General features: G+C 43.4%; 3 protein-coding genes across 3 annotated transcripts; 1 reads left to right on the forward strand and 2 right to left on the reverse strand.

Annotated features, from left to right (window-relative positions):
- The first annotated feature begins 2,297 nt into the window (after positions 1-2,297).
- Positions 2,298-4,353, forward strand: LOC131979735 (corticoliberin-like). The gene is made up of 2 exons (XM_059343730.1): positions 2,298-2,345; positions 3,763-4,353. Exon 2 carries the CDS (start codon positions 3,769-3,771, stop codon positions 4,189-4,191), a length of 423 nt encoding a protein of 140 aa, XP_059199713.1. The 5' UTR covers positions 2,298-2,345; positions 3,763-3,768; the 3' UTR covers positions 4,192-4,353.
- A 553-nt stretch (positions 4,354-4,906) lies between these two features.
- LOC131979734 (E3 ubiquitin-protein ligase TRIM63-like) lies at positions 4,907-18,621 on the reverse strand. Its single transcript, XM_059343729.1, has 9 exons — positions 18,499-18,621; positions 17,548-17,720; positions 7,417-7,591; positions 7,111-7,206; positions 6,479-6,712; positions 6,347-6,369; positions 5,942-6,066; positions 5,308-5,609; positions 4,907-5,150 (listed from the first exon to the last, which is right to left on the reverse strand). The coding sequence occupies exons 1-9, from the start codon at positions 18,616-18,618 to the stop codon at positions 5,076-5,078; spliced, it is 1,323 nt and encodes a 440-aa protein (XP_059199712.1). The 5' UTR covers positions 18,619-18,621; the 3' UTR covers positions 4,907-5,075.
- Positions 18,622-20,566: 1,945 nt separating this feature from the next.
- On the reverse strand, positions 20,567-23,970 carry LOC131980718 (dnaJ homolog subfamily C member 5-like). Its single transcript, XM_059345006.1, has 4 exons — positions 23,864-23,970; positions 23,347-23,560; positions 21,418-21,592; positions 20,567-20,770 (listed from the first exon to the last, which is right to left on the reverse strand). Exons 1-4 carry the CDS (start codon positions 23,968-23,970, stop codon positions 20,676-20,678), a joined length of 591 nt encoding a protein of 196 aa, XP_059200989.1. The 3' UTR covers positions 20,567-20,675.
- Between the last annotated feature and the right edge of the window lie 1,743 nt (positions 23,971-25,713).

Consider the following 25,713-nt stretch of genomic DNA (forward strand, 5'->3'; position numbering starts at 1 on the left):
GGGCGGAGACCTGCTGACCCGACCTGTGGATGTTGTCAGACAGTGGAAAGAGCACTTTGAGGAACTCCTTAATCCAGCCAACAAGTCCTCTGTGGGGGAAGCAGAGTCTGAAGACTCAGGGGAAAACTCACCAGTATCCCTGGCAGAAGTCGCTGAGGTAGCTGCCCGCCGGCAAGGCGCCAGGTTTGGATGAGATTCGCCCTGAAATGCTGAAGGCTCTGGACACTGTTGGGCTGTAATGGTTAACACGCCTCTTCAGTGTCACTTGGAGGTCTGGGACAGTGCCAGTGGAGTGGCAGACCGGGGTGGTGGTTCCTAATTTCAAAAAAGGGGACTGGAGGGTGTGTTACAATTACCATGGAATCACACTGCTCAGTGTCCCCAGGAAAGTCTACTCCAGGGTGCTGGAAAGGAGGCTCCAGCCAATTGTCGAACCTCAGATTCAGATGCGGCTTCTGTCCTGGCCAAAGAACAGCGGACAAGCTCTTTACCCTCGCAGGGTAAGAGGGCTTATTAACGTGTCCCTCTGGGAGTCTTGTGGGGGGTACTGCGGGAACATGGGGTATCGGGCTGGTTGCTATGAGCTATCCGGTCCCTATACAACCAAAGTGAGAGCTGTGTCCACATACTTGGCGCAAAGTCAAAACTGTTCCCGGTGGGTGTTGGCCTCCACCAGGGTTGCCCCTTGTCTCCGATTCTGTTCGTGGTCTTCATGGACAGGATCTCAAGGCGCAGCCAGGGGGAGAAAGGGATCCGGTTTGGTGACCTTAGAATTGCATCTCTGCTTTTTGCAGATGATGTGGTTCTTTTGGCTTCATCAGACCAGGACCTCCAGCACTCATTGGGGCGAAGCGGTTGGGATAAGAGTCAGCACCTCCAAGTCTGAGGCCATGGTTCTCTGCCTAAAAAAGGTGGATTGCCCCCTCTGGGTGGGGAGAGAGGTACTGCCTCAAGAGAAGGAATTCAAGTATATCGGGGTTTTGTTCACGAGTGACGGTAGAACGGAGCGTGAGATGGACAGGCGGTTTGGTGCAGCATCAGCAGTGATGCGGGTGTTGTACGAGACCATTGTGGTGAAGAAGGAGCTAAGCCAAAAGACAAAGCTCTCGATTTTCCAGTGCATCTATGTTCCAACCCTCACCCATGGTCATGAGCTTTGGGTAGTGACCGCAAGAATGAGATTGCGGATACAAGTGGCTGAAATGAGCTTTCCCCATAGGGTGGCTGGGCTCAGCCTTAGAGATAGGGTGAGGAGCTCAGACATCCGTTGGGAGCTCGGAGTAGAGCTGCTGCTCCTTCACGTCGAAAGGAGCCAGCTGAGGTGGTTTGGACATCTGGTAAGGATGTGTCCCGGGCGCCTCCCAATTATATCTCTCGCCTGGCCTGGGAACGCCTTGGGGTTCCCCAGGAGGAGCTGGACGTTGTGACTGGGGAGAGGGACGTCTGGAATGCCCTGCTTAGCCTGCTGCCCCCACAACCTGGCCCCGTATAAGCGGATGAAAATGGATGGATGGATTATTATATTATTTATGACTTCTAAGTCTAAGATGACCCTGAAAAAGACCACCAGCAGAAGAAGCTGCAGCCAGATGAACGAGTCCTGGGGCAGGAAGTCCCTAATGAACCAGCAGCTGATCCAGATAAAGTCCTCCACTGGAAATGTTTCTTCTTCAGTGGTTTTGACGTTCAGACTCCGAGAGCTGTGAACTTCCTGCTGAGTGTCACAGTGTTTTGTGTTTCTGCAGGAGATGAAGGTCAGAGAGCCTGTTTACACAAAGGTCACATCATCTTCATCATCTTCATCCTCAGAACCGAGTTCACAGACAGCAAGTCAATGGGAAGTTTATCATAAAAGGAGATTAAATATCTGATAAATGATGATGATGATGATGATGATGATGATGATAGATTAAGATTAATCATTTTATTAATCCCACAATGGGGAAATTCACCTCTGCATTAACCCATTACAGACCAGTGAACACACCATGCAGGGAGCAGCACATTGGTGCACAGGGTTGATGATGATGATGATGAGGATGATGATGAAGCTCTTATAATAAAGAGCTATCTTCTATAATAAATAAATAAATAAACAAGCAAACAAATAAATCTCTCAGCTGCATGTTTTATGACTCACTATCATCATCATCAGTTCTTCACATGGAGCTCCTCCCAACAAACTCTGAGATATAAAGAAGGAACACAAACAGAGAGTTTCTGTGTCTGTTTCACTCAAGACACGAAGAGAAACAGAGACACAGATAGAGAGACAGAGAGAGAGACAGAGAGAGAGACAGGACCGAGGTGGACAAAGACAGACAGCATCTCTGCAGGACGATCAGGTAAGAAAACATATTATTTTATATTATATTATATTATATTATATTATATTATATTACATTATATTATATTATATTATATTATGTTATGTTATGTTATGTTTTGTTATGTTATATTATATTATATTTATATAAAATGATTTACTTTAACATGACACTTTAATATAATATAATTTTTTTACTGTTTTTACGTTATATATATATATATAAATGATTTACTTTAACATGACACTTTAATATAATATATAATATTTAAAAAAATATATTATATTAAAGTGTCATGTTAAAGTAATCATTTTAGTTATTGTATAGATTTCTTATTAAATATAGATTTTTATTGTTTATTATCTGTATTTTTAAATCAATGATCAGTAAAATAACTGACGGTTGTTTCCTAATATTTGACAGAAACTTTTTACTGTCTCTATAATTTGTTTAATTTCTTTTCAATAGGGCATTAAAAATCTTCTATATAGAAACATTTGATGTGATTACAGTTACAGACACACGCACGCACACACACACTGGTCATTTAATGTAATAACAGTTAAAGATACACGCACACACACACACACACTGGTCATTTAATGTAATAACAGTTAAAGATACACGCACGCACACACACACACTGGTCATTTAATGTAATAACAGTTAAAGATACACGCACGCACACACACACTGGTCATTTAATGTAATATCAGTTAAAGATACACGCACGTACACACACACACACTGGTCATTTAATGTAATAACAGTTAAAGATACACGCACACACACACACTGGTCATTTAATGTTATAACAGTTAAAGATACACGCACGCACGCACACACACACACACACACACACACACATATGCGCGCGTAAGCGCGCACACTCCTCCAGATACAAATGTTTCACACACACACATTTTGAGGTTAAAGGGCATAGGTTTGCTGTATAAATAAATACTTGAAGAGGAATAGTATCATAACATTACTAGTATTAATTGTTTGAAATCTCTGAAGAATCTCATCATAGTGTACACACACCGGCAGTAGCCCCCGTGGCCCTTTCAAAATTTCCCCCAGAGGAAATTTTCTAGTTATTATTATTATTATTATTATTATCATCATCATTATTATTATTATTATTATTATTATTATTAATAATAATAATAATAATGTTATAATTTTTTTTAAATGATCAGGTGCGTCCCGGTGGCTCACATTGGTAGAGCGCTTGCCATGGAGGCTGAGGCCTTTCTGCGGCGGAGCCGGGTTCGAATCCGGCCTGAGCTCCCTTTGCCGCATGTCTTCCCCTCTGTCACCCCCTTTCACTCTGTCACTGTCAATAAAGCCTAAAAATGCCTAAAAAATAAATGACAATGGTAATAATTTTAATTCATTAATAATAATAATAATAATAATAATCTTCCTGCAGGTGGAGATGAAGCTGACCGTGTTGTTGTGGCTCGCCACGCTGCTTGGCGCCGTCCTCCCTCGCTCGGCTGACTGTCGACCCGCCAACCTGCTCCTCCACCCGCCACTGCTGCTCCACCTGGGGGAGGAGTTCTCCCTCCGCCTGGGAGGAGGTGCACGACCCTCCTCCTCCTCCTCCTCCTCCTCCTCCTCCTCGGCGGTGAACCGAGCTCTGGTGCAGCTGGCACAGCGCCTCCTGCAGGCAGAGCAACAGCAGCAGGAGGAACAGCAGGAGGAGGGTGGGGAGAAGGGTAAGCGGGCGGAGGAGCCTCCCATCTCTCTGGACCTGACCTTCCACCTTCTGCGGGAGGTGCTGGAGATGGCGCGGGCAGAGCAGATCGCTCAGCAGGCCGACAGCAACCGCAAGATGATGGACAGTTTCGGAAAATAACTAATTGACTTATTGTTTTTATTATTTCAATGTTTCATATTCAAATCTGCTGACATTTCATCTGTTTAACCTGCATCAGTACAGAAACGTGGATATTTTATGGAAGATGAAACTATTATATTATGATTAATAAATACATGAATATTCAAATGATTTTTAAAGCATTTGAATAAAGTGAATTGATCTTATTAATATGTAGTGTTACAATATGTATAAGAGTGTTTGTTGGTAATAAAACACTTTTATAAATACATTCATGAATAAACTACTGGATAAACAGATAAATATGCCATTAAATGTACTGAATATAAAATATATTTAAATATATTTACTTACTTTTGTGTTTATATCCCTTTATTCCCATTTTTTTATTATAAACTTATTTTTGCATTTATTCTTTAAATCATTTTAAATGCATGTTTTTGTTTGTTTCCCTCCATCTGTTTCCACAAACGTATTTTTTCATCTTTGAGCACTAAACGTAGACAATAATTATCAATTATTATAAGTTATTGAGTTCTTACAGAAAGCTCTTTTGAACAATTTCAACCAGTTTCAGACAGAAAACAGACAAACAGAGAAAAACTGTACAATGAAGGATTTTAAAATGGAGTCTGGTGAGAAAAACAACACAATATTTCAGTAAATCTGAAGAAAGACGTTCATAATAAAACAATAATTTATTTTACATTTGAACAGGAAACTTTTTAATTGGAGAAAAAAAGTGTTTAAATATTTCACATTAAATTCATCTGCAGCTTCAGGAACAATTCTGTGTGACATAAACCATGAAAAATAATATAAAATAAAATACTGAAGTCTGGCAGAAAGACTGGCTCAGAGTGAGCCGACCTGGTCCAGGACCTGGACTGATCCTGATCTGGTCACTTCTGGTTGAGCCAGCTGAAGGAGAAGACGTGTTTTGGTCCGTCTTTGTCGTCGTCTGTCTGCTGATCAGACTAAAAAATATTATTTTAAATTAATTTGTAATTATTCTTTACTAATGTAATTATTTTTTACAAGTCAAGTATTCATAGAAAAAAATATATATATCATATTGAATCAATAAATTATGATGAATGCTAAACAAGTAAAACCGACTTCATGACGTCATACCTGGGGGGCGGAGCCTGCAGCGGGGAGGGTCGCAGGGGGCGTGGCCTGTGTGGAGGAGGAGGAGGGGGCGGAGCTTTTTGTCAGTAAGGTCATTGTGGGCAGAGCCTCAGATGCCCTCGGAGAGGGCGGGGCCTGTGTGGCTAAGGATGGGGCGGGGCTTTTTGGTGATGATGTCACGGTGGGCGGGGCCTCTGAGGGTCTCTGAGGGGGCGGGGCTGAGAGATGAACAGGAGCAGGCTGCTGATTGGTTGTTGTCCCTCTGACCTCCATGAACTCGTCATCATCATCATCATCTTCATCGACTGAGGAGCAACAGAGCACTAATGTGAGGGTAGCTACATGCTAATGTTAGCATGTTAGCAAACACAACACAGATGAGAGTGGTTCCATGCTAACACATTAGCAACACATTAGCATACACAACACTTAATGAGTTGCTCAATGCTAACACATTACCTCAATGCTAACACATTAGCAACCCATTAGCATACACGAAACTTAATGAGTAGCTCAATGCTAACACATTAGCATGCTAACACATTAGCTTCAGCATCACTGATAAACGTTAGCACACATTATAAATGACACATGCCAACAGCAGCCAGTAAGAAGGAGGTGTCTGATTGGTCCTCACGTTTGATGAAGTCGACGCTCTGCAGCGCCCTCCGCTGGCACTCGAAGTTAGCCGTGTAGTGATCCATGTTCTCGTAGCCGAGCTGGACTTTATCCAGACGAGATGTGTCGGTGCCCGCTACGATCCTCAACACACAACATGTTATTATAATAATTATGATTGTTATTATTAATAATAATAATATTTATTATTATTTATTATTATTATCATTATCATCATCATCATCATCATCATCATTATTATTATTATTATTACAAGTAGTAGTAGTATCATTAATATTATTATAATCATTATTATTATGATTATTATTACCATCATTAATATTATTTTTATCATTATTATAATTATTATTATAAATATCATTATTATTATTATAATACATCAGACAGTCAGTTTCAGACTCACTTCTGCAGCAGAGGTTTGGTCGTCTGTGGAGGAGAACTTAAAGTTATTGCTGACATAGTAATTATAATTTTTATCAATAATGTTAAAGTGTTTTTATTCTAATAGGTGGCTGTTATTGAACATGAGGTTGACCTGCAGGAACACGGCCATCTCGGACTCGTCCATGGTCTGGATGGCGGTCTCCAGCAGCTTGGCCGTGTCCTCCAGGTGCTCCGTGTACTTCCTCGTCAGACCTCTGATGTAGTCAAGCTTCTCCTCCTGCTCACAGCTGATCCTCTGGCTCAGCTCCCCTTTCCTCTCCTCCAGCACCGCAAACAGATGGTCAAACACCTCACATACCTTCGACTTCTGCCGGCGACCGTTCTCCTGGTGGACAGGTGAGACAGAGAGGACAGTTGAGACAGTATGAGGACAGGACAGGTGAGGACAGGTGAGTCAGAGTGAGGACAGGTGAGAAAGTGTGAGGACAGGTGAGACAGAGTGAGGACAGGTGAGACAGTGTGAGGACAGGTGAGTCAGAGTGAGGACAGGTGAGAAAGTGTGAGGACAGGTGAGACAGTATTAGGACAGGACAGGTGAGCACAGGTGAGTCAGAGTGAGGACAGGTGAGACAGTGTGAGGACAGGTGAGTCAGAGTGAGGACAGGTGAGACAGTGTGAGGACAGGTGAGACAGTGTGAGGACAGGTGAGACAGTGTGAGGACAGATGAGACAGAGTGAGGACAGGTGAGTCAGAGTGAGGACAGGTATGACAGGTGGACTCACATCCACAGCTCTGCAGGTCTCCTCCAGCTGACTGATGATGGCCTGAGTCCTCTCATTGTTTCCCACCAGCATGGAGATACAGTCAGTCAGCTCAGCCTGCACACACACGCACACACACACACACACACACACACAAACACAGGTCATGTTTCAGAGTGTATTTGTGTGTGTCTGTGTGTGTGTGTGTGTGTGTGTGTGTGTGTGTGTGTGCGTGTGTCTGTGTGTGTGTGTTTGTGTATGTGAGTGTGTGTATGTGAGTGTGTGTGTGTGTGTGTGTATGTCTGTGTGTGTGTGTGTGTGTGTCACCTTCTGCTTGGTGAACACCTGGTCCAGAGGAGCGACCTCACAGTCCCTGTGGTCTCCGAACACCTTGCAGAGTGAGCAGGTGGGGGCGCTGCAGCTCACACAGTAGATGTTGAGCTTCTCCTCTTCATGAGTCTCACACATCGGCTGATCCGGCTTCACTTCAGGGACCGGCCGGCTGCACACACAGGAATAATATTATAATATCTAACATAAATACTGATTCAACTGAGTTTATAGAACTCATATCTGTATCTATAGTTATGTATATATATTATTTTCATGTATGCAGCAATATATTCATATTTTTACCATCATATTAAATCTGTTTATTGTTTATTGATAGTTGTTGTTTGTAAATTAACTTTATCTGTCTCATGAGTTTCTTTAAATGTGTGTGTGTGTGTGTGTGTGTGTGAGAGAGAGAGAGAGAGAGAGAGAGAGAGAGTGTGTGTGTTTGTGTGTGTGTGTCTGTGTCTGTGTCTGTCTGTGTGTGTCTGCGTGTGTGACAGTGTGTGTGTCTCTGTGTGTGTATATTCATATTTTTACCATCACATTAAATCTGTTTATTGTTTATTGTTAGTTGTTGCTTGTATATAAATAACTTTATCCATCTCATGAGTTTCTTTAATGACTTGATGTGGTTGTCAGTTTGAGCTCCAGCAGCAGAAAGCTTCAACATGTTTATCAGCTCGTCTCCGTCACAGAATGTCAAGAGGTTCCAGAAATATCCTGCTGCCTCACTGACCCACATCTATAAATAGAGCTAACAGCTAACAGCTAACACACACCTGTCTTCCTGCAGAGTCCTGACTCACTGTAAACATCCCGTTGACCAACAAACACTCACTGTGTCAAGACATGTTAGCCTAGCTAAGCACTAAGACTAAGACACTGTACTGCAGGGCTGGAAGCTAAGTACAAGCTAGCAGGACCTGCTGCTGCTGCTGTTGTTGTTGTTGTTGTTGCTGTTGTTGTTGCTGTTGCTGTTGTTGTTGTTGTGAACATGTGACTCAGCAGAAACAGGAGCTGGACAGTTTCAACACTTAGAAAAAATCTGTATCAGCTGTGTGATGTCATCAGAACTGACAGGAATAATTTAAAAAACAACCTATCAAATTAAAGGTTTCACAAACCAACAGATGTATACAGGTGTGTATAGTGTGTGCAGGTGTATCCAGGTCAGTACAGATGATAGCAGGTGAGTACAGATGTGTCCAGGTGAGTACAGGTGTATACAGATACGTACAGATGTGTACAGGTGTGTGCAAGTGAGTACAGGTGTGTGCAGATGTGTTCAGGCGTGCACAGGTGAGGACAAGTGTGTCCAGGTGAGTACAGATGTGTCCAGGTGAGTACAAGTGCGTCCAGGTGATTGCAGATGTGTCCAGGCGTGTACAGGTGAGGACAAGTGTGTCCAGGGGCCTCATGTATCAACGCTGCGTACGCAAAAAAACATTGCATACGCTGTTTTTTCCGCACACGCCACATGTATGAAAAGTGAACTTGCCGTGAGAATGTGCAGACCGCTCCGCAACCTATCGAGGTGCCGTGAGAATGTGCGGTGGCACCGCAAACTTTTGTTTGGCAGAAACTACTGTCTTTTATGCTCTATTTAAAACGTCTTTCATGTCTAAACTCAAACTACACACAACTGACATTATTTTATAGTTCATAGCTCTCAGAAAATGGAAGAAAAATGCCGTTTTCCACCATCAAAAACCTGTTCTAAATATGAGGGTATAGATGTTTTTTTTCCATCTATTATCATATTTTAGACTTCACCTGCGTACTGCTGCTGACTTGTGCAATGATAGTATGTTGAAGTCTATATGTTTTGATGTTAAGATTGTATATTTTCTTAAGTCTCTGCTATTTCCACTATTTTATATAATATATATATATATGTTGTGTTTTGCTATCTGACAACCAAATATGAGCCTCAGCAAATTTGGTATATTTGATACTCCTCGCAATGTTGGTCGGGGTAGAGGGTTATTCAGAACACCTGTTCCTTTTTCACTGAATGGCAGTCAGGTGGAGTGTGAAAATGTTGGTGGAAATTCTGTTCACAGTCCCCTTGAATGTAATAATGATGTGTCACCTGAAAATGAGCCCACACTTGAGTTTCCCCTGCCACAGTGTTCTAGCACATCAGGTAGAGACCCTCCTCCTGCTAATAATGTAATACTTGATCAGATGAGCACTATTGTGCAACAGATAGGCCAACAATTAGCTGATAACATCATATCACGTATTAACACACCAAGTCCTGCAGCTGTTAAGCACAGTAGTCATGATGAAACATACAATAAGATAGACCCCTCACCCAGCCACACTCTTGATCTCTCCCAAGTCCAATTGGTCACCCAGAGAGGAGCTAAGGAACCACCTGTGTTCCGAGGGGAAAGTTCAGATTCACTTGCTGTCGATGAGTGGGAAGATTCAATGAAAAATTACATCCGGAAATGTGGTGTTCAGTTGGAAGATCAGTCTGAGGAAATCCTGACCCATCTGAGAGGCAGAGCAAAGGATGTAGTGAGATTCGGTATAAGAAATGGTGGAATTGATGTGCAGCATAACCCACAGGCCATCTATGGACTCCTGCGCAAACATTTCAGCTCTGGCCACTGTTCCTCTGTACCGCTGGCTGACTTTTACGCTACCCTGCCAAGAGAACAGGAGGACTCCTATAGCTATTGGTTGAGACTCAACAGAGCTGCTGATGTTGCTGCGACATGTCTTAAAGAGCAAGGTAAAACTTTTGACAACCCCAGTATTGAAGTCACACGCATGTTCATCAGGCACTGCCCCAGTAGAGATTTGGCTCTGACTTTCAGGTCTAAGACTATTGATAAATGGTCAGCATGTGAGGTTCAGGAAGTGTTAGATGAGTACCATTTTGAGAAGGGAGCCTTGTCTTCTGCCCAGGACAGTAGAAAAATCAACATAAACAGAGCAGAGGTTGGCTCTAATGCCGCTTTGAGCCCAGCTTCAGACACACTTGAACATGACAAAAATGTATGCCAGGACAACTCTACTCTGGAGAGGCTGATTGGAATGTTGGAGAAAGTATTGCTTCAGGGCCCAGGTTATGCTCAGAACAGTAGGAAGCCACAAACCAACAACAGACTTCCAAGAATAGAAGGCTTGAATGACATGCCATGTTCAGTATGTTCGGACAGCTCTCACTCTGCCTTCACACACTGCAGAGATAACAGACTGTGTTTCCTGTGTCACTTGCCTGGCCATTCCAGACGTAACTGCCCAGAGGGGAAGCATCCTCCTCTCCATGGCCAGCAGGGAAACTAAATGATCTGCGCGAAGGGGAGGACAGCGCAGATCAAGTGGTTGAACCTCCCATCTTGGACATTGATTATGAAACATTGTGTCACACCTATAGTGGCATGGTGTCGCCAGAAAAGACTGTGATTGTGCAGAGGCTTCAAAAACTTGAAAAGACTGATGGCCTTTTCTACACAAATGTGACCACAGATACTGGACATGCCCTGAGAGCATTAGTGGACAGTGGGTCGATGGCGTGTACTATGAGTGTAGCAGCCGACACAAAACTGACTCAGGCTATGCCTGACATTGAAAAGAAATCAGCTGAGGACTTTGTCATTGTGGGTTGTGGCGGTCACCATGTCACACCCACTGCCTTGTATGACCTAACTGTATCTGTTTATGGCTATAAAGTAATGATCCCTGTTCTAGTTGTCCCAGGCCAGATGGATGACATGATTCTTGGAAGTAACGCTATCAAGTGGCTGATTTCACGTATGGGAGACACTGTTGGTGACCAGCACGCCACCACCATAGTGGATGATGTTCCACGTGACAATCTGCCCCGTTTGGTGTCTTTGCTGTCTCGTCTGGATGAACGTGAAACTGGACCAAAGCTGACCAGGATTGGCACAGCTAAGCTAAAGAGATCTGTTACTCTCCAACCCATGTCAGAACATTTAGTGTGGGCTAAGCTGCCTGCACCTGAGGTCTCTGCTGTAGGGAGCACTGTCGTTGTTGAACCCACACAGTCCAAAACCAGACCAGCACAAATCCTGGTGGGAAGAGTCGTCACTCACCTATGGGGAGATGGATGGGTTCCAGTTAAAGTTGTAAACCCAACTGAGAAGCAACTAACCCTTAAGAGAAATGCAAAGATTGCTGATGTGACCCCATGTCTTTCTGTGAAGGGCCTGCCTGAACCAGTTCACATTCAATCTAGTACACAGTATGCACAGAGCTCATCACATACGTCGAGATCAGCCGAAGAGATGTCACGCGTCTTAACTGACATGGGCCTACAGGACCTAGACCTCTCATCCTGTGAGGTTTCCCCTGAGTGGAAAGACAAACTCTTGCAGATCATAGAGCAATATGAGTCCATCTTTTCGAGGCATAAAATGGACTGTGGTGAAGCGATGGATTTTGTCCACAGAATCCGCCTACTGGATGACAAACCTTTTAGACTTCCATACAGACGAGTACCACCGTGCCATTATGACAAGCTTCGCGTTGCCCTGGATGAGATGGAAGAATTGGGGATAATTTGCAAATCTCAGAGTGAGTACTCATCTCCCCTTGTCTTGGTTACTAAACCAAATGGTGATCTTCGCATCTGCAATGACTTCAGATGGTTGAACGCAAGAACTGTGAAAGATGCACACCCTCTTCCTCATCAGACAGACGCTCTCGCTGCACTTGGTGGCAACGTGTTCTTCTCCACGATGGACCTTACATCAGGGTTCTACAATGTTCGTCTGCATGAGGACGACAAAAAATACACAGCTTTCTCCTCTTCATTTGGTCTCCATGAATATAACAGGATGCCTCAGGGCCTGACGAATAGCCCTGCCACTTTCATGCGTATGATGATGTCCATCTTTGGTGACCAGAACTTCACAAGCCTTTTATGCTACCTTGATGACCTTATGGTATATGCTCCATCTGAACAAGTTGCACTTGAGCGTCTGCAGATGGTTTTCTCACGTCTTGCTGCCAATAACCTGAAGCTCTCACCTAAGAAGTGCCATTTTCTGCGACGGTCCGTCAAGTTCCTGCGACACATCATATGTGGAGATGGTGTTAAAACTGACCCCAGTAAAGTGCGGGCTATAAATGATGTGCAGGAAGCTGACCTCATGGAATCTGATGGAGAAACACCTTGTGCTAAGAAAATCAGATCTTTCCTTGGAATGGTCCTCTATTACCACCACTTCATCGAGGGGTGCTCTGCTAAGGCAAAGCCCTTGTTCAGCCTTGTGGCTGAGCCTGCTGCACCACACAAAAAGAGAGGCCGTAAAACGAGGTTCAAAAAGGGCCATGTTAGACTATCCCCTTCTGATTGGACTGATAAGTGCAAAGAAGCATTTAGGACTCTGAAACATGAGCTAGTTCACAGTGTCACATTGGCCCACCCAGACTTCACTGCGCCATTCATCCTTGCAGTTGATGCCTCATTTGATGGCCTAGGAGCAGTGCTGTCACAGCTGCCTCCTGGTGAAAAGATCGCCAGACCAGTGGCGTTTGCTAGCAAGACTCTTTCGAACTCCCAACTGAACTATCCAGCACATCGCCTGGAGTTTCTTGCTCTAAAATGGGCAGTGTGTGACAAGTTTAGCCATTGGCTAAAAGGACGGTGCTTCACAGTCTGGACGGACAATAATCCACTAACATATGTCTTGACGAAGCCACGGTTGGATGCTTGTGAACAGCGATGGGTTTCAAAGCTTGCGGCATACAATTTCAACCTGAAATATGTCCCTGGCACGAAGAATGTGGTGGCCGACGCCTTAAGCAGAGAGCCCTTCGTCCAGTCGTGTATGAGCCATCGTCTTGTCACCGAACCTTATGCCTCATTACTGAACCAAGTTAATGGGATGGTGGATAGTACAGTACAAGATGCGTTCAGATATACAACAAATTGCCAGTTTGTTGGCACCCAGTCAGGGGAGGAAGCTGTTGTCGCCACATCTCCTCAAGGGTCTCTCTCTTCACAGGATGTCTCAGCTGTATTGGATGCACAGAACTCTGGAGGTATCAGCCTAATGAATGGCACAGGGCCAGTTATTCCTCAGCTTGCCAGTGTTGACCAAACCACCTCCGTACCAAGGAGTGAACTGATAAATCAGCAGGAGCAAGATGATGTCTTGAGCAGAGTCTTCTTTTACGTCCAGCGTCACAGGAGGCCCTCAAGACGTGAACGTGCTGAAGAGTCTTGTGGTGTGGTAAAACTACTGCGGCTTTGGCCCAAGCTCTGTATCAGGGATGGCATGCTGTACAAGACAAAGAAGGACAGACAAATGAATATGACAGTTCATCAGTTCATTGTTCCAGATTCTCTGAAAACACAGGTCCTCCAAGGCCTCCACGACTCAGCTGGTCACCAAGGGCAGGCTCGAACACTTTCTCTCGCCAGACAGAGGTTCTTTTGGACAGGGATGGAGCGTGATATCCTCAATCATGTCAAGAACTGCTTTCGCTGTGTGGTCGGGAAGACCCTTGAGCCTAACAGTCGTGCACTTCTTGAAAGCATTTGTACTTCTGAGCCAATGGAACTAGTATGTATCGACTTTTGGACTGCTGAGCAAACAGACAAGAAGTGTGTGGACGTTTTGGTGGTCACGGATCACTTTTCAAAGCTGTCGCATGCCTTTCCATGCAAAAACCAGTCAGCAAAACAAGTTGCCCGTCGTCTCTGGAATGACTACTTCTGTATATATGGGTTCCCTAAACGCATCCATTCAGATCAGGGGGCGAATTTTGAGAGTCAGCTTATTAAAGAGCTCCTGGAAATGGCTGGCATCCAGAAATCCCACACGACACCCTATCATCCGATGGGGAATGGAGTTGTAGAGCGTTACAACAGGACTCTTGGGAACATGATTCGTGCACTTCCTCCACAGTCCAAAGCCAGATGGCCACAAATGCTTCAAATGCTGACATTCTGTTACAACTGTACTGAGCATGAAACAACAGGCTTTGCGCCATTCTTGCTCATGTTTGGGAGGATCCCACGTCTGCCAGTTGATGTGGTTTTCCAGCATGCCTTTCCCAGCAGTACTGTTGTTGACCACAGTGAGTTTGTCTCTCGCCTTAAACTTGACCTTTCTGAAGCTGCTCGCATTGCCCAGAAGAATAGTCGGACAGAACAGGCCCGACAAGCGAAGCACTACAACCGCAAGGCAAAAGGATCGCCTCTTGTTGTTGGTGACAGAGTCCTGCTTGCAAATCGTGGTGGACGAGGAATGAGGAAAATCGCGGACAGATGGGACTCCATAGTTTATGAAGTGGCACATGTGAAGCCCGGAATCAACGTGTACTGCATCAGAGATCCAGTGACATCAAAGGAGAAAGTTGTCCACCGAAACCTCCTTCTTCCTGTGAGTTTTCTCCCTGCGGGATGTGATGGTGCTTCACAGTCAAGCTGCTCTTCTATTGCTGGAGATGAACAATGTGACTCAGTGCTTCCAGTTGACCTGCAGGACAGTGAGACAAAGACGGTTGCATGGCTTCTGCAGACAGAAGATGCCAGTATTGAGGTTGACACAGCTAGTCAGCCTGATTGTTCCCTTGGTGTGGCTAGGAGCTCCCTACCCTCGGATGATGGGTATGAAATGGCTGAAGCTGAACAAGCTGTGGATGAGGTCTTGAATGCCTCAGAGACTTCTGTAGATTCTCCACAGTTGCCCTTGCCTGAAACCTCAGTTCACAGTGTGGGATCCCAGCATGCACCTCCCCTGCTCTTAGCAGAGAGCTCTGATCATGTCCCCTCCCCTGAACATGTAACAGGCACACAGTCAGGTACATCCACTGACCTCAGTACACAGCCAGGTGAACTCACAGAGGGAAATGTAGTTTGCACACAGCCACCTCCACTTTGCACTAGGGCAGGTAGCTCTATCAAACCCCCAGCTCGACTCATTTGTGAGATGAATGAACAGATTATAGATGATTCAGCGTCAACAACTGATTCTTTGTTTTCCTTTGTGAGAAATATGTTCTCTGGATAGACATGTATATGTTTTGGAATGTGTTTTTTTTATTAGTACAAACCTGAAGTGTCTTACAGCTGTCCCTGTACGATGTTTATAATAAGAGAGGTGTACACTGCATCTTTCGAGTCAATGTTGGTTTCTGGGATTGGCCAACCCATTGCTGACATTATTCCAAGTGGAGAGTTTTTTTTTTACTGACTTAAACTGAGCTATGCTTGTATTGCTGCACAGGGTATTGTTGTGACTTTAGGTTGTTTTATACTTTGTGATTCCCCAAGTTAGCAGAATTTAAAGGGGGTGTATGTAACATAGTTGAATAAGGCAGTTAATAAATTCTGCTAAGTTGAACAGCGCCGTCTGCTGGCGCTATTATGTACCTGCATTGCAATCGCAATTAATAAGGCAAAGGATTGTGGGTAATCCTCAGTAAGACGGAGGATTATCACAAAGGTAACGTGTCTGTAAAATCCTGTGGACAAAAGTAATGTTAACGATGTGCATGAATATCAAATGTTGCACTATTGATATGTGGGTGGATATTATGTGTCTGTGGTCTGAATTTAGCACATATCTTCCGAGTTGCAAATTGTTTCACTATGTTTTAGGGTGGTAGATATGCCGCTAGCATAGCCAGCTAACTATAACGTGGCGTTATCCTTCTAGACTGAAATGTGCCAGTTGTCCACGGCAGATGACGTTACCTATGGTGTCTCCTTTTGTCATAAATGCAGGTATGTATTATGTGATGTTTAATATGTGTTTTCTATATGAATTAAGTGTTCATTCCATGTTATTAAGAAAATGATACTAAAAAGTTGGTAACAGTCCAGTTGAAAATGTATTTTATTGTGCAATATCATTTTTTATATTATGCAAACTTCAGTTGTTTAAATTATTTATTTTGTAAAAACCACTATATGATCAATGGATTATTTTATTTATAATATACAATTTTGTGTAAACTCAGTAAGACGGAGGATTATCACAAAGACTGAAATGTGCCAGTTGTCCACGGCAGATGACGTTACCTATGGTGTCTCCTTTTGTCATAAATGCAGATGTTAATAAATCCTGCTGTTACCAAGAGCTGAGCGGCGTAAAGAGTTTTCCTTCAACACAAGACACAACGCAGAGGTCACATATATACCGAATATCCAATAAAGTACTTGTGATTCTGATTATAGAGCGCACACATTTTTCACAGTTAACCTGCCTTAATTACTGTGTCAAAGTCCCGATCGCCGACCGTTTCCCCTTTGGTTTAACATGGAGATGTTAACGCTGCAGGTGAAGAGCGATCCATGACGCACAGATCCCTCTCCCCGGAGAAAAAACGCGTGTTGGAAATCCTTCCAGAATAAGTCAGGTGTGGTGCATATTTGATCCCGTATGTGATGTTTAATTGGGACAACAAGTTAAGTGTGGCTTATAAACTGATGCGTAAAAATGATATTGGCACGCATTACGCACTGGCAGCTCTCACGGCTCTGACTTCATTCAATAACGGTGGCGTTTAGAAGGAGCGTGTGTGGAGGGACCCTTCTGTCATGGTGCAGGTCTCTGATCCGGCTGCTTTAACAGCCACAGTGACACCTTGTTGCTGATCCCACACCTGAGACACTAAAAAGCTCATTTTTCCTGCCTCCACACCGGAGATCACCACGTCCACCTCGCGCGCAGTCGCAGTAAGTTGATTTGTCGTTGTTTTGTCGGTAATCAGCGGGCATGCCGGCGATTTATAGACATTTGCGTATTCATTTTCGGGAGGAGCCGGGGCGTGGCTGGAGGCTCGTGCATGTGCGCTCAGTTCCCCACTGATTGGGTTGTATCAAGGAAAGGTGCGCTGAACCTGGCGTAAGCACAGTTTGATACATGTGGAGGTGAGTTTGCGTACGTACTTTCCTAGTTTTGGGAGTACGCCATGTTTCAGTATGAAAGCTACGCACTCTTTCATACATGTACCAGGTGAGTACAGATGATAGCAGGTGAGTACAGATGTGTCCAGGTGAGTACAGATGTGTACAGGTGTGTGCAAGTGAGTACAGGTGTGTGCAGATGTGTCCAGGCGTGCACAGGTGAGGACAAGTGTGTCCAGGTGAGTACAGATGTGTCCAGGTGAGTACAGATGTGTTACCTGCTGCTCCCCTGCTTGTACATGTCGATGATGTTCTCCACCAGCAGGTTGCGCTGCAGCCCGTAGACCCCGTGGCGGTCCAGCACCACCTCATGTCTGCAGGATGGGCAGCGGAAACGGCCGCCGGACGCCACGGTAGAGCCACTCCTGGTTGTCAGGTACGGGTTAGACGCCTGCAGGTCAGAGGTCAGTACATTCATCAATACAAGACAATCATAAAACATTTATTATCCCGCACAACCACAACTTATACACTGTAACCTCAGTAATATCCTTAGTGATAACATTAGTTATAACCTTAATAATATCATCAGTAATAACCTCAGTAATAACCTCAATAATAACCTCTGTAATAACATCAGTAATAACATCAGTTATAACCTTAATAATATCATCAGTTATAACCTCAGTAATAACCTTAATAATAACCTCTGTAATAACATCAGTAATACCCTCAGTAATAACATCAGTAATAACCTCAGTAATAACATCAATAATAACATCAGTAATAACCTCTGTAATAACATAAGTAATAATCTCAATTATAACCTCAGTAATAACCAGGCTTTGTGTTAGAATGTGGAAATGGAAATGGACTGCACTTATATATCGATTTTATTCAAAGCGCTTTAAACTACAGACTGCGCTCATTCAGCCGTTCACACACACATTCATGCTGGTGGACGAGGGCACCTCATGAAGGCCACCATTGGGAGTTCATTCACACACTGATGAACGCAGCATTAGGAGCCATTTGGGGTTCAGTATCTTGCCCAAGGATACTTACACATGTAGGCTGCCATGGTCGGGGATCGAACCACCAGCCGTCCGATCAGTGGGTCGACCACTCTAGCAACCGAGCCACAGCCTCTCTATGTGCAGAGTTCATGCTGCTTTATGTCTTCACAACATTTGTGTGTGTGTGTGTGTGTGTGTGTGTGTGTGTCTCACCTGGAACACGTCGTTGGCACATTTCCTGCACAGGTTGTGTTGGCAGGGCAGGATCACCACCGGCTTCGTGAACATCTCCAGACAGATGGGACAGATGAGCTGCTTTTCCAGACTGTCCATGATGCAGACGAGCCCCGGGGACAGACAGACAGGGGGACAGACAGGAGGACAAACAGGGGGACAGACAGGGGGACAGACAGGGGGACAGAACTGAGGAAGAGAAAATCAAAGAAATAAAAGAACAGCAGCAGCAGCGGAGTGTGGAGGCCTGCACGCTGCAGAGACTCTGACTGTTTTTAGACTGACAGACATCAGCTGTTGCCATGCCCACATGCCCTTATATGTCAAAGGTCAGAGGAGACATGACAGAGCAGAGTGGGCTTCTTAAAGGGACAGTACACAGAACAAAGCAGGGTTCTTAAAAAGACAGTACATGGAATAAAACAGGCTTCTCAAAAGGACAGTACACAGAATAAAGCAGGCTTCTTAAAGGGACAGTGCACGGAATAAAGCAGGCTTCTTGAAGGGACAGTGCACGGAATAAAGCAGGCTTCTTGAAGGGACAGTACACGGAATAAATCAGGCTTCTTAAAGGGACAGTACACGGAATAAAGCAGGCTTCTTAAAGGGACAGTACACGGAATAAAGCAGGCTTCTTAAAGGGACAGTACATGGAATAAAGCAGGCTTCTTAAAGGGACAGTACACGGAATAAAGCAGGCTTCTTAAAGGGACAGTACACGGAATAAAGCAGGCTTCTTAAAGGGACAGTACACGGAATAAAGCAGGCTTCTTAAAGAGACAGTACACGGAATAAAGCAGGCTTCTTAAAGGGACAGTACACAGAATAAAGCAGGCTTCTTAAAGGGACAGTACACAAAATAAAGCAGGCTGCAGTGCCCCCTGCTGCTCACTGACACTGCTGCAGGAAAGTACCCATACTACTACTGTACTACTATAATAATACTACAGCAACAATACTATTACTATAATACTACTAATATCACTACTACAATACTACTACTTCCTATTTGTAAGTTATAAATTCTTAATTAACATAATCATAACAGACGAGAGGACGTGACATCATCACAGGTTTATTTTCCAAGCTGACTTCAGTTCACACAAATAAACAAATAAAGACAACCAACAGGAAACAGACTTCCAACCCAAAACATTATTTACATCAAGTCATTAAAGAACGTTGTTATGATTATAGTTTACAAACCATTAAAGCAACTACAAGAAACTTTTAACTGTTTATTAAACACTTTGAGTTGCTGCAGTAAAACGTGACGTTTTCTAAAGGGAGTCTGGTGGAAACACTCACTCGCCAAATAAGACCAAGTCAAAGATCTTTGTCGCTGCTTTAAATATTGAATTATAAACTTTATGTGTAATAAGTGTGAACAGTCGGAAGGTGTTTGAAGCCCCGCCCCTCCGCCATCACCCAGCTCAACAGCCAATCAGAATGTTAGTTTGATAACGAGACAACTGCACTGCAACTTCTAGAAATATTATTTAAAGCGACATTATGATTTTGATTATTCACATCATCAGTGGTGGAAGTATTCAAATCTCTTACTGGAGCAGAAATACTCATACTAATACCAAGTACTAATACCACAAAAGAAATCGTCAACATGTACTTAAAGTATCAAAACTAAAAGTACTTATTATGCAGATTGTTTCATATATACCAAATATATTATTAGAATATTATTATTGATGCATTTCTATCATTTTAAATGTAAAGATAGGGCTCAATTTAACTTCTTAATAGACTGTTATGAGCTTTAATTTATAATAATCATGTTTTTATGTTAAATCTCAACGTCAAAAGTAACTAAAACTGTCAGATAAATGTAGTGGAGTAAAAGTATAAAGTTACACATGTGGAAGTACAAGTACCTCAGAATTGTACTTAAGTACTCGAGTAATTGTACTTAAGTACTCGAGTAATTGTACTCAGTTACTGCATAAATATTTATTATATTAAACAAGCTTCTCAGAGTCACAGGAGGACAGACGGGTGAGGACATTGTGTCCACACTCGTCTGTCCTCATCGTGTCTCTGATTCAGTTCCTCCTGTTGTTACAACACGTGTAATAACAGCTCGTCTTGTGGAGCAGTGACCAGCTGCTCCTGCAGTGATGCTTTTCCTGTTTCCTTTTTCATTAGCAGGTGTCTCCGTATTTGCGGTGTCCATTGGTGATCAGCTGAGATTTCTCGCTGGTGTTGGTCGGCTGCTGAATGATCGGAGTTTCAACGTCTGCAAAGAAAAACACAAACTTCTTTCATACGTTTGGGACAAAAGAGTAAAAACACCTGAAGGGCTTCAAAATAAAATTCATTAACTGATAAGTTTCAGTGTCAGAGTGAAACTCTGTCACCAAGGTAATGTTTAAATGTTAAAAATCAAACCTTTCCTGAGGTGGATCATGTGTTTCATCTGTCGAAAATCCATTAAAATACCTTAATGACATCATGAGTCATGTTTACATTTGTTTGTCTTCTGGAGTTTCTAGAACCATTTGAAGAAGAATCTCTAGACCTCTTTAACTCTATCAGGTCCTGAAGGAGTCTAGACCTGCAGGACCTTTTAAACTTCCAGAGCCTCTAGGACCTCTGAGGACTCACAGGAACATATGGATCCTGATCTTCTAGAACCTCCAGAACCAAGACTTCAAGACTGTTTGACCCCTTTAAGAATCTCTGGAACTTTTAAACATCATGATTATTTTGTATATTTTAGGTCATTATTGACTCAGATATTAAACTTTTATAGAAACATCTAATCAATAAATTCTGATCTGATTGTTTTTTATCAAATCTGTAGAAAAGTTTTTTCATTACAAAGGAGACAAACACAGCTGTGTGACTGTCAAAATAAAAACCCAGGACTTCCTAATGCCTCACCGTTGTCGGGGTCATTGCGTATCTCCTCCTCCAGGTCCTGGGGGGAGACGTAGTCCGTCTCCGCCCCCTCACCTGTGGGCGTCGGCTTCAGTTTCCCACAGCAGCAGTTACAGCAGCAGCAGAGACAGCAGCAGCAGTAACAGCCGGTCAGGACCCCGCAGACCAGGAACAGACCCTGACAGGTAAACAACGACATCAGGATCCTGATAGGTAAACAACAACATCAGGACCCTGACAGGTAAACAACAACATCAGGACCCCGCAGACCAGGAACAGAACCTGACAAAGCCGTCATCCCGTCCAGCCAAAGACGACCTGAACCACTGTCGTTTGGTCCAATCACGCTACGATTAAACCGACATGAGACCTGTCAGGATCATACATTAACCCTAAAGTTTCTGTTAAGCGTTAGTTTGGTTTAGCTTTTAGAACTAACCAACTGATCAACAACCTAAACCATTTTCCACCAATCCACACTAAACTGAACAAAACATTTGTTTCTCCACCGCACCGCAGGGATCAGACCTGCGGTGCGGGTTTGACCTCCAACCTGAGCTGACCAGCCAGTTAAGAAATCCTCCATACACTTTCTAAAGTTCAGCCACAGAGACGTGTGGCCCTGATCGTCCACAGCGCTGCAGCGTCAGTAATGACGTCTCCACACTGCGGAGCCCTCCGGACCCTGAGGGGAGCCGACCAGTGCACTGCAGCTTGAACACGATCGTCCTGGGCGCTCTGGTCGGTGAGTGTTCCTGCATGAAGGACTCTCTGACTCCAGGATGTGAACTGACTCCACTTCTGAACTGGCTCTACATCTGCAGGCCGGTCCAACAGGTGACACCAGTGTGAAATTAGCTGACTGTGGTTGGACGTCCCTCAGTCTGTGGTGTTGGCCCTGAACAGACTGATCTGTGGACGTGTGGACCGAGTCCACAGCTTTGTCTCTCCTGACCTTCTGGACAAGTTATTACTGATCCCAAGAACAAGCCCCGCCCTGCAATGCTGTGATTGGTCAGTCGTAAACTTCCAACTACGTGAGGACTCCTGGAGGTTTAATCACCTGCTTCAGCAGAATATTTGGTTAATAAACAACATATTTTGCTCGCTTCTTCTAAAGGTGACAAGAAAAGCCAAACTTGGTGAGGCGGAGGGAGTTTCAGGTTTTTAAGAGTTTCAGGTGTTTGGAGGGGTGGGGCTCTGTAAGGCACCGCTGACCAATCACAGCACCGCAGGGCGGGGCTAGATACTAAACATTGGTTAGTGGTAGGGCTGGGCGATATATCGATATAAAAGATATATATTTTAAATGTGATATGGAATTAGACCATATCACATATATCAATCAAATGTTTTTTTTCTTTCTTTAGATATAAATGCTGCCCTTACTAGGGTTTGTCATATTCAGTTCTTTTGTAATGTTCATTATTCTTTTCTCATATAAATATATTTCTTTCAGAAAAAGATTGGCCTATTTTATTTCATAGGCTATTTATTTAAGATATTTCTTTTATTTAAATGTGCACTTTATGGAGCTTTGATTAAAAAAAAGGTTCTCTTGTTGTTATACCGTATTTATGTTCACTTAAATAAACTACTTTTGACATATCATATTTGACTTTGACTGAACATTTGCTCTCACTTTGCGATAAAAATATCAGGATATATATCGCATATCGATATTCAGCCTAAATATATCGGGATATGACTTTTAGACCATATCGCCCAGCCCTTGTTAGTGGTATGAAAATGACAGAAAAAATGCTACAAAACACAATGTTAATAACTATAAACAGTATGTTCAGAGCTGACTAAATTAATAATAATAATCATATTTAAACAGCTGCTGAATGAACAGAGATTCTCATCAGGACCACCAGGATCAGCAGCGATCAGACTGTTTCCTGTCGGGATAGTGTAAGCCCCGCCCACCTTGGCCCACCAGGTGGACAGCATGAAGTAGGTGTTGACGTTGTCCTCGCCGAACTGCTGCGCCACGTAGAGTCCCAGAGAGCCGTACGAGTCATAGATGTTCCTCTTGGTGAGGTCGGACAGCACGGCGTGGGCGCTGTTCAGCTCCTTGAACTTCTCTGCCGCCTCCGGGTTGTCGGGGTTCTTATCTGGGTGGAACCGCAGCGCCAGCTTCCTGTCGGCACACACAAGTTCTCGGGTCAACACACACACACACATGGTCACTGACCTCAGAAGGCTCAGGCCAGGTCCACACGGATGCAAATGTGCTTTTAGATCACTGAAAGCTTTTGTAAAACTGTGTTTTGTCTTTTTTCAGGCTTCTGATTGGCTGACAGAGCTTTAGGATCAGCATTTGATCGCCACCTGGTGGTGTGGCGTGCTCCATGTGGATGAGGCCTCAGCAGAATTAGATCATGTTTATAAATCGTGTGATTGATGACTCATCACCTGCCACAGGTGAGGGGGCGGGGCTTACCTATAGGACTTCTTGATGTCGTCATGGCAGCAGCCTTTCTCCAGACCCAGGACCTGGTACAGAGACTCTCCAGAGGTGGACAAAGCTCGCTGTCTCCCGTCAGACATCCTGACAGCATCACCTGTCGCAGGAGGACGAGCCAATGGAGAGTTAACTTATAGAACATGTTGGCAACACGAGCAAACAAAGTGCTTCACACATGAAAAACATTAGGACAAACAGCAGCAAAACACTTTAAATAATGTAGAAAAATCTGCAGAGTTCAGATACAGATGCAGAGAAACTCAACGCTGCTTCAACATATAATCATATACATATACACACATACAGTAAATACATATATATGTATATGTGTGTGTGTGTGTGTGTGTGTCTACAGTAAATACACACACACACACACACACACACACACACACACATATATACATATATATATATATATACACACCCTGACACCCTGCCTCTTATTATTTATATATCTTTCAGTAGAACATATATTAAAAGTTATTTTGATCTGCCAAATTACAAATTACATATAATTTAAACTTTGTGTAACAGAGATCATCTATTCTTTCTGACAGAACAAACACTGCAGCAGCTGATCGACACAAACTGAAGGAACAAACAACATGTAATGAAAAGAATAATGTGAACCTTTGATCCTGTTGTTACAGCAGCTGATGATGTCACAGTTATAATAAAACATAAAGTACCTGTCTGCTGGTCCTCAGAGTCCTGCTGCAGTCTGGACCTGTTCAGGTGTTTGTGTCTCTCAGGATCCCTGACGGACATCAAACATTCAGCAGCCGCTCGGATCAGGTGACCACGAGACGCCATCGGCTCGGGTGTCTCTGAGACGCTCCGCTGGACACAGAGACAGGGAGGGACAGGAGCCATGGCAACCAGGTGAGACAGAGAGAGACAGGGAGACAGACAGACAGTAGTATAGTACTATAATATTACTACAGTTATACTGCAGTACAGTGATGTTACCTTCAGGCGCTGCAGGACTTCACAGTGTCACAGTTTAATATCTGAGCTGTGGTGTTTCAATGGAAACATCCATCAGAATAAAACCAACACGTGTTTGTCAAGTTTTCACTTTATTTTTATTGAATAATCACAAATCTTTCATTATTTATTTTAACCCTCTCACCATTCCTGCAAATTCACCTTAAAACGCCTAAAAATCAGATCAAAGCTGACCCAGAGTAAAGTGAAATCTATTCCTGAACAGTTTGGAGTAATCCCTGTATCATTCATTCTTTCCATTTTCAAATGGCAATTGTGGTGAGATGTGACTACACTCTAACAAAAGATGTGCTGGCTCAACGCAAAAAAATTGAGGTAAGAATTTCCATGGATATTTTTAAGTTATTTCAACTTAGCTAGTATTAAGTACATGCCACAAGACTTTTCTAGTTAAGCCAACTCAGTTACTTTAGTTCAATGAACATGATTTGCCTATTCCTCTACAAGTTTATTTAAGTTAAGCCAACTTAATTTTAATTGTTTTAAAATTACTCCTTTTAGTTAATCTAACTTATTTATTTTCCTTTCATTCTACTCAGAAATGTCCATGGAAATTCTTACCTCATTTTTTTTATGTTGAGCCAGCACAATTTTTTTTGTACAAGAACTTATTTATCTAAGTCAGAAAATATCACACATTGAAATTCCACTTTTATGATCTGTTTATTCAAACAGTCAGCATCTCACTTAGATGTGAACATTTTCGCGGTGTGACATTTTAAGTTATAGCCTACATTGCTTTGAACTAGGTGTAAACTCAACAGTACACCTACATGCACAAGGCCTATACACATTGCAAATAATGTAACATGTCCTCT

The sequence above is a fragment of the Centropristis striata genome, chromosome 11 (assembly GCF_030273125.1).
Source record: "Centropristis striata isolate RG_2023a ecotype Rhode Island chromosome 11, C.striata_1.0, whole genome shotgun sequence".
NCBI lineage: Eukaryota > Metazoa > Chordata > Actinopteri > Perciformes > Serranidae > Centropristis > Centropristis striata.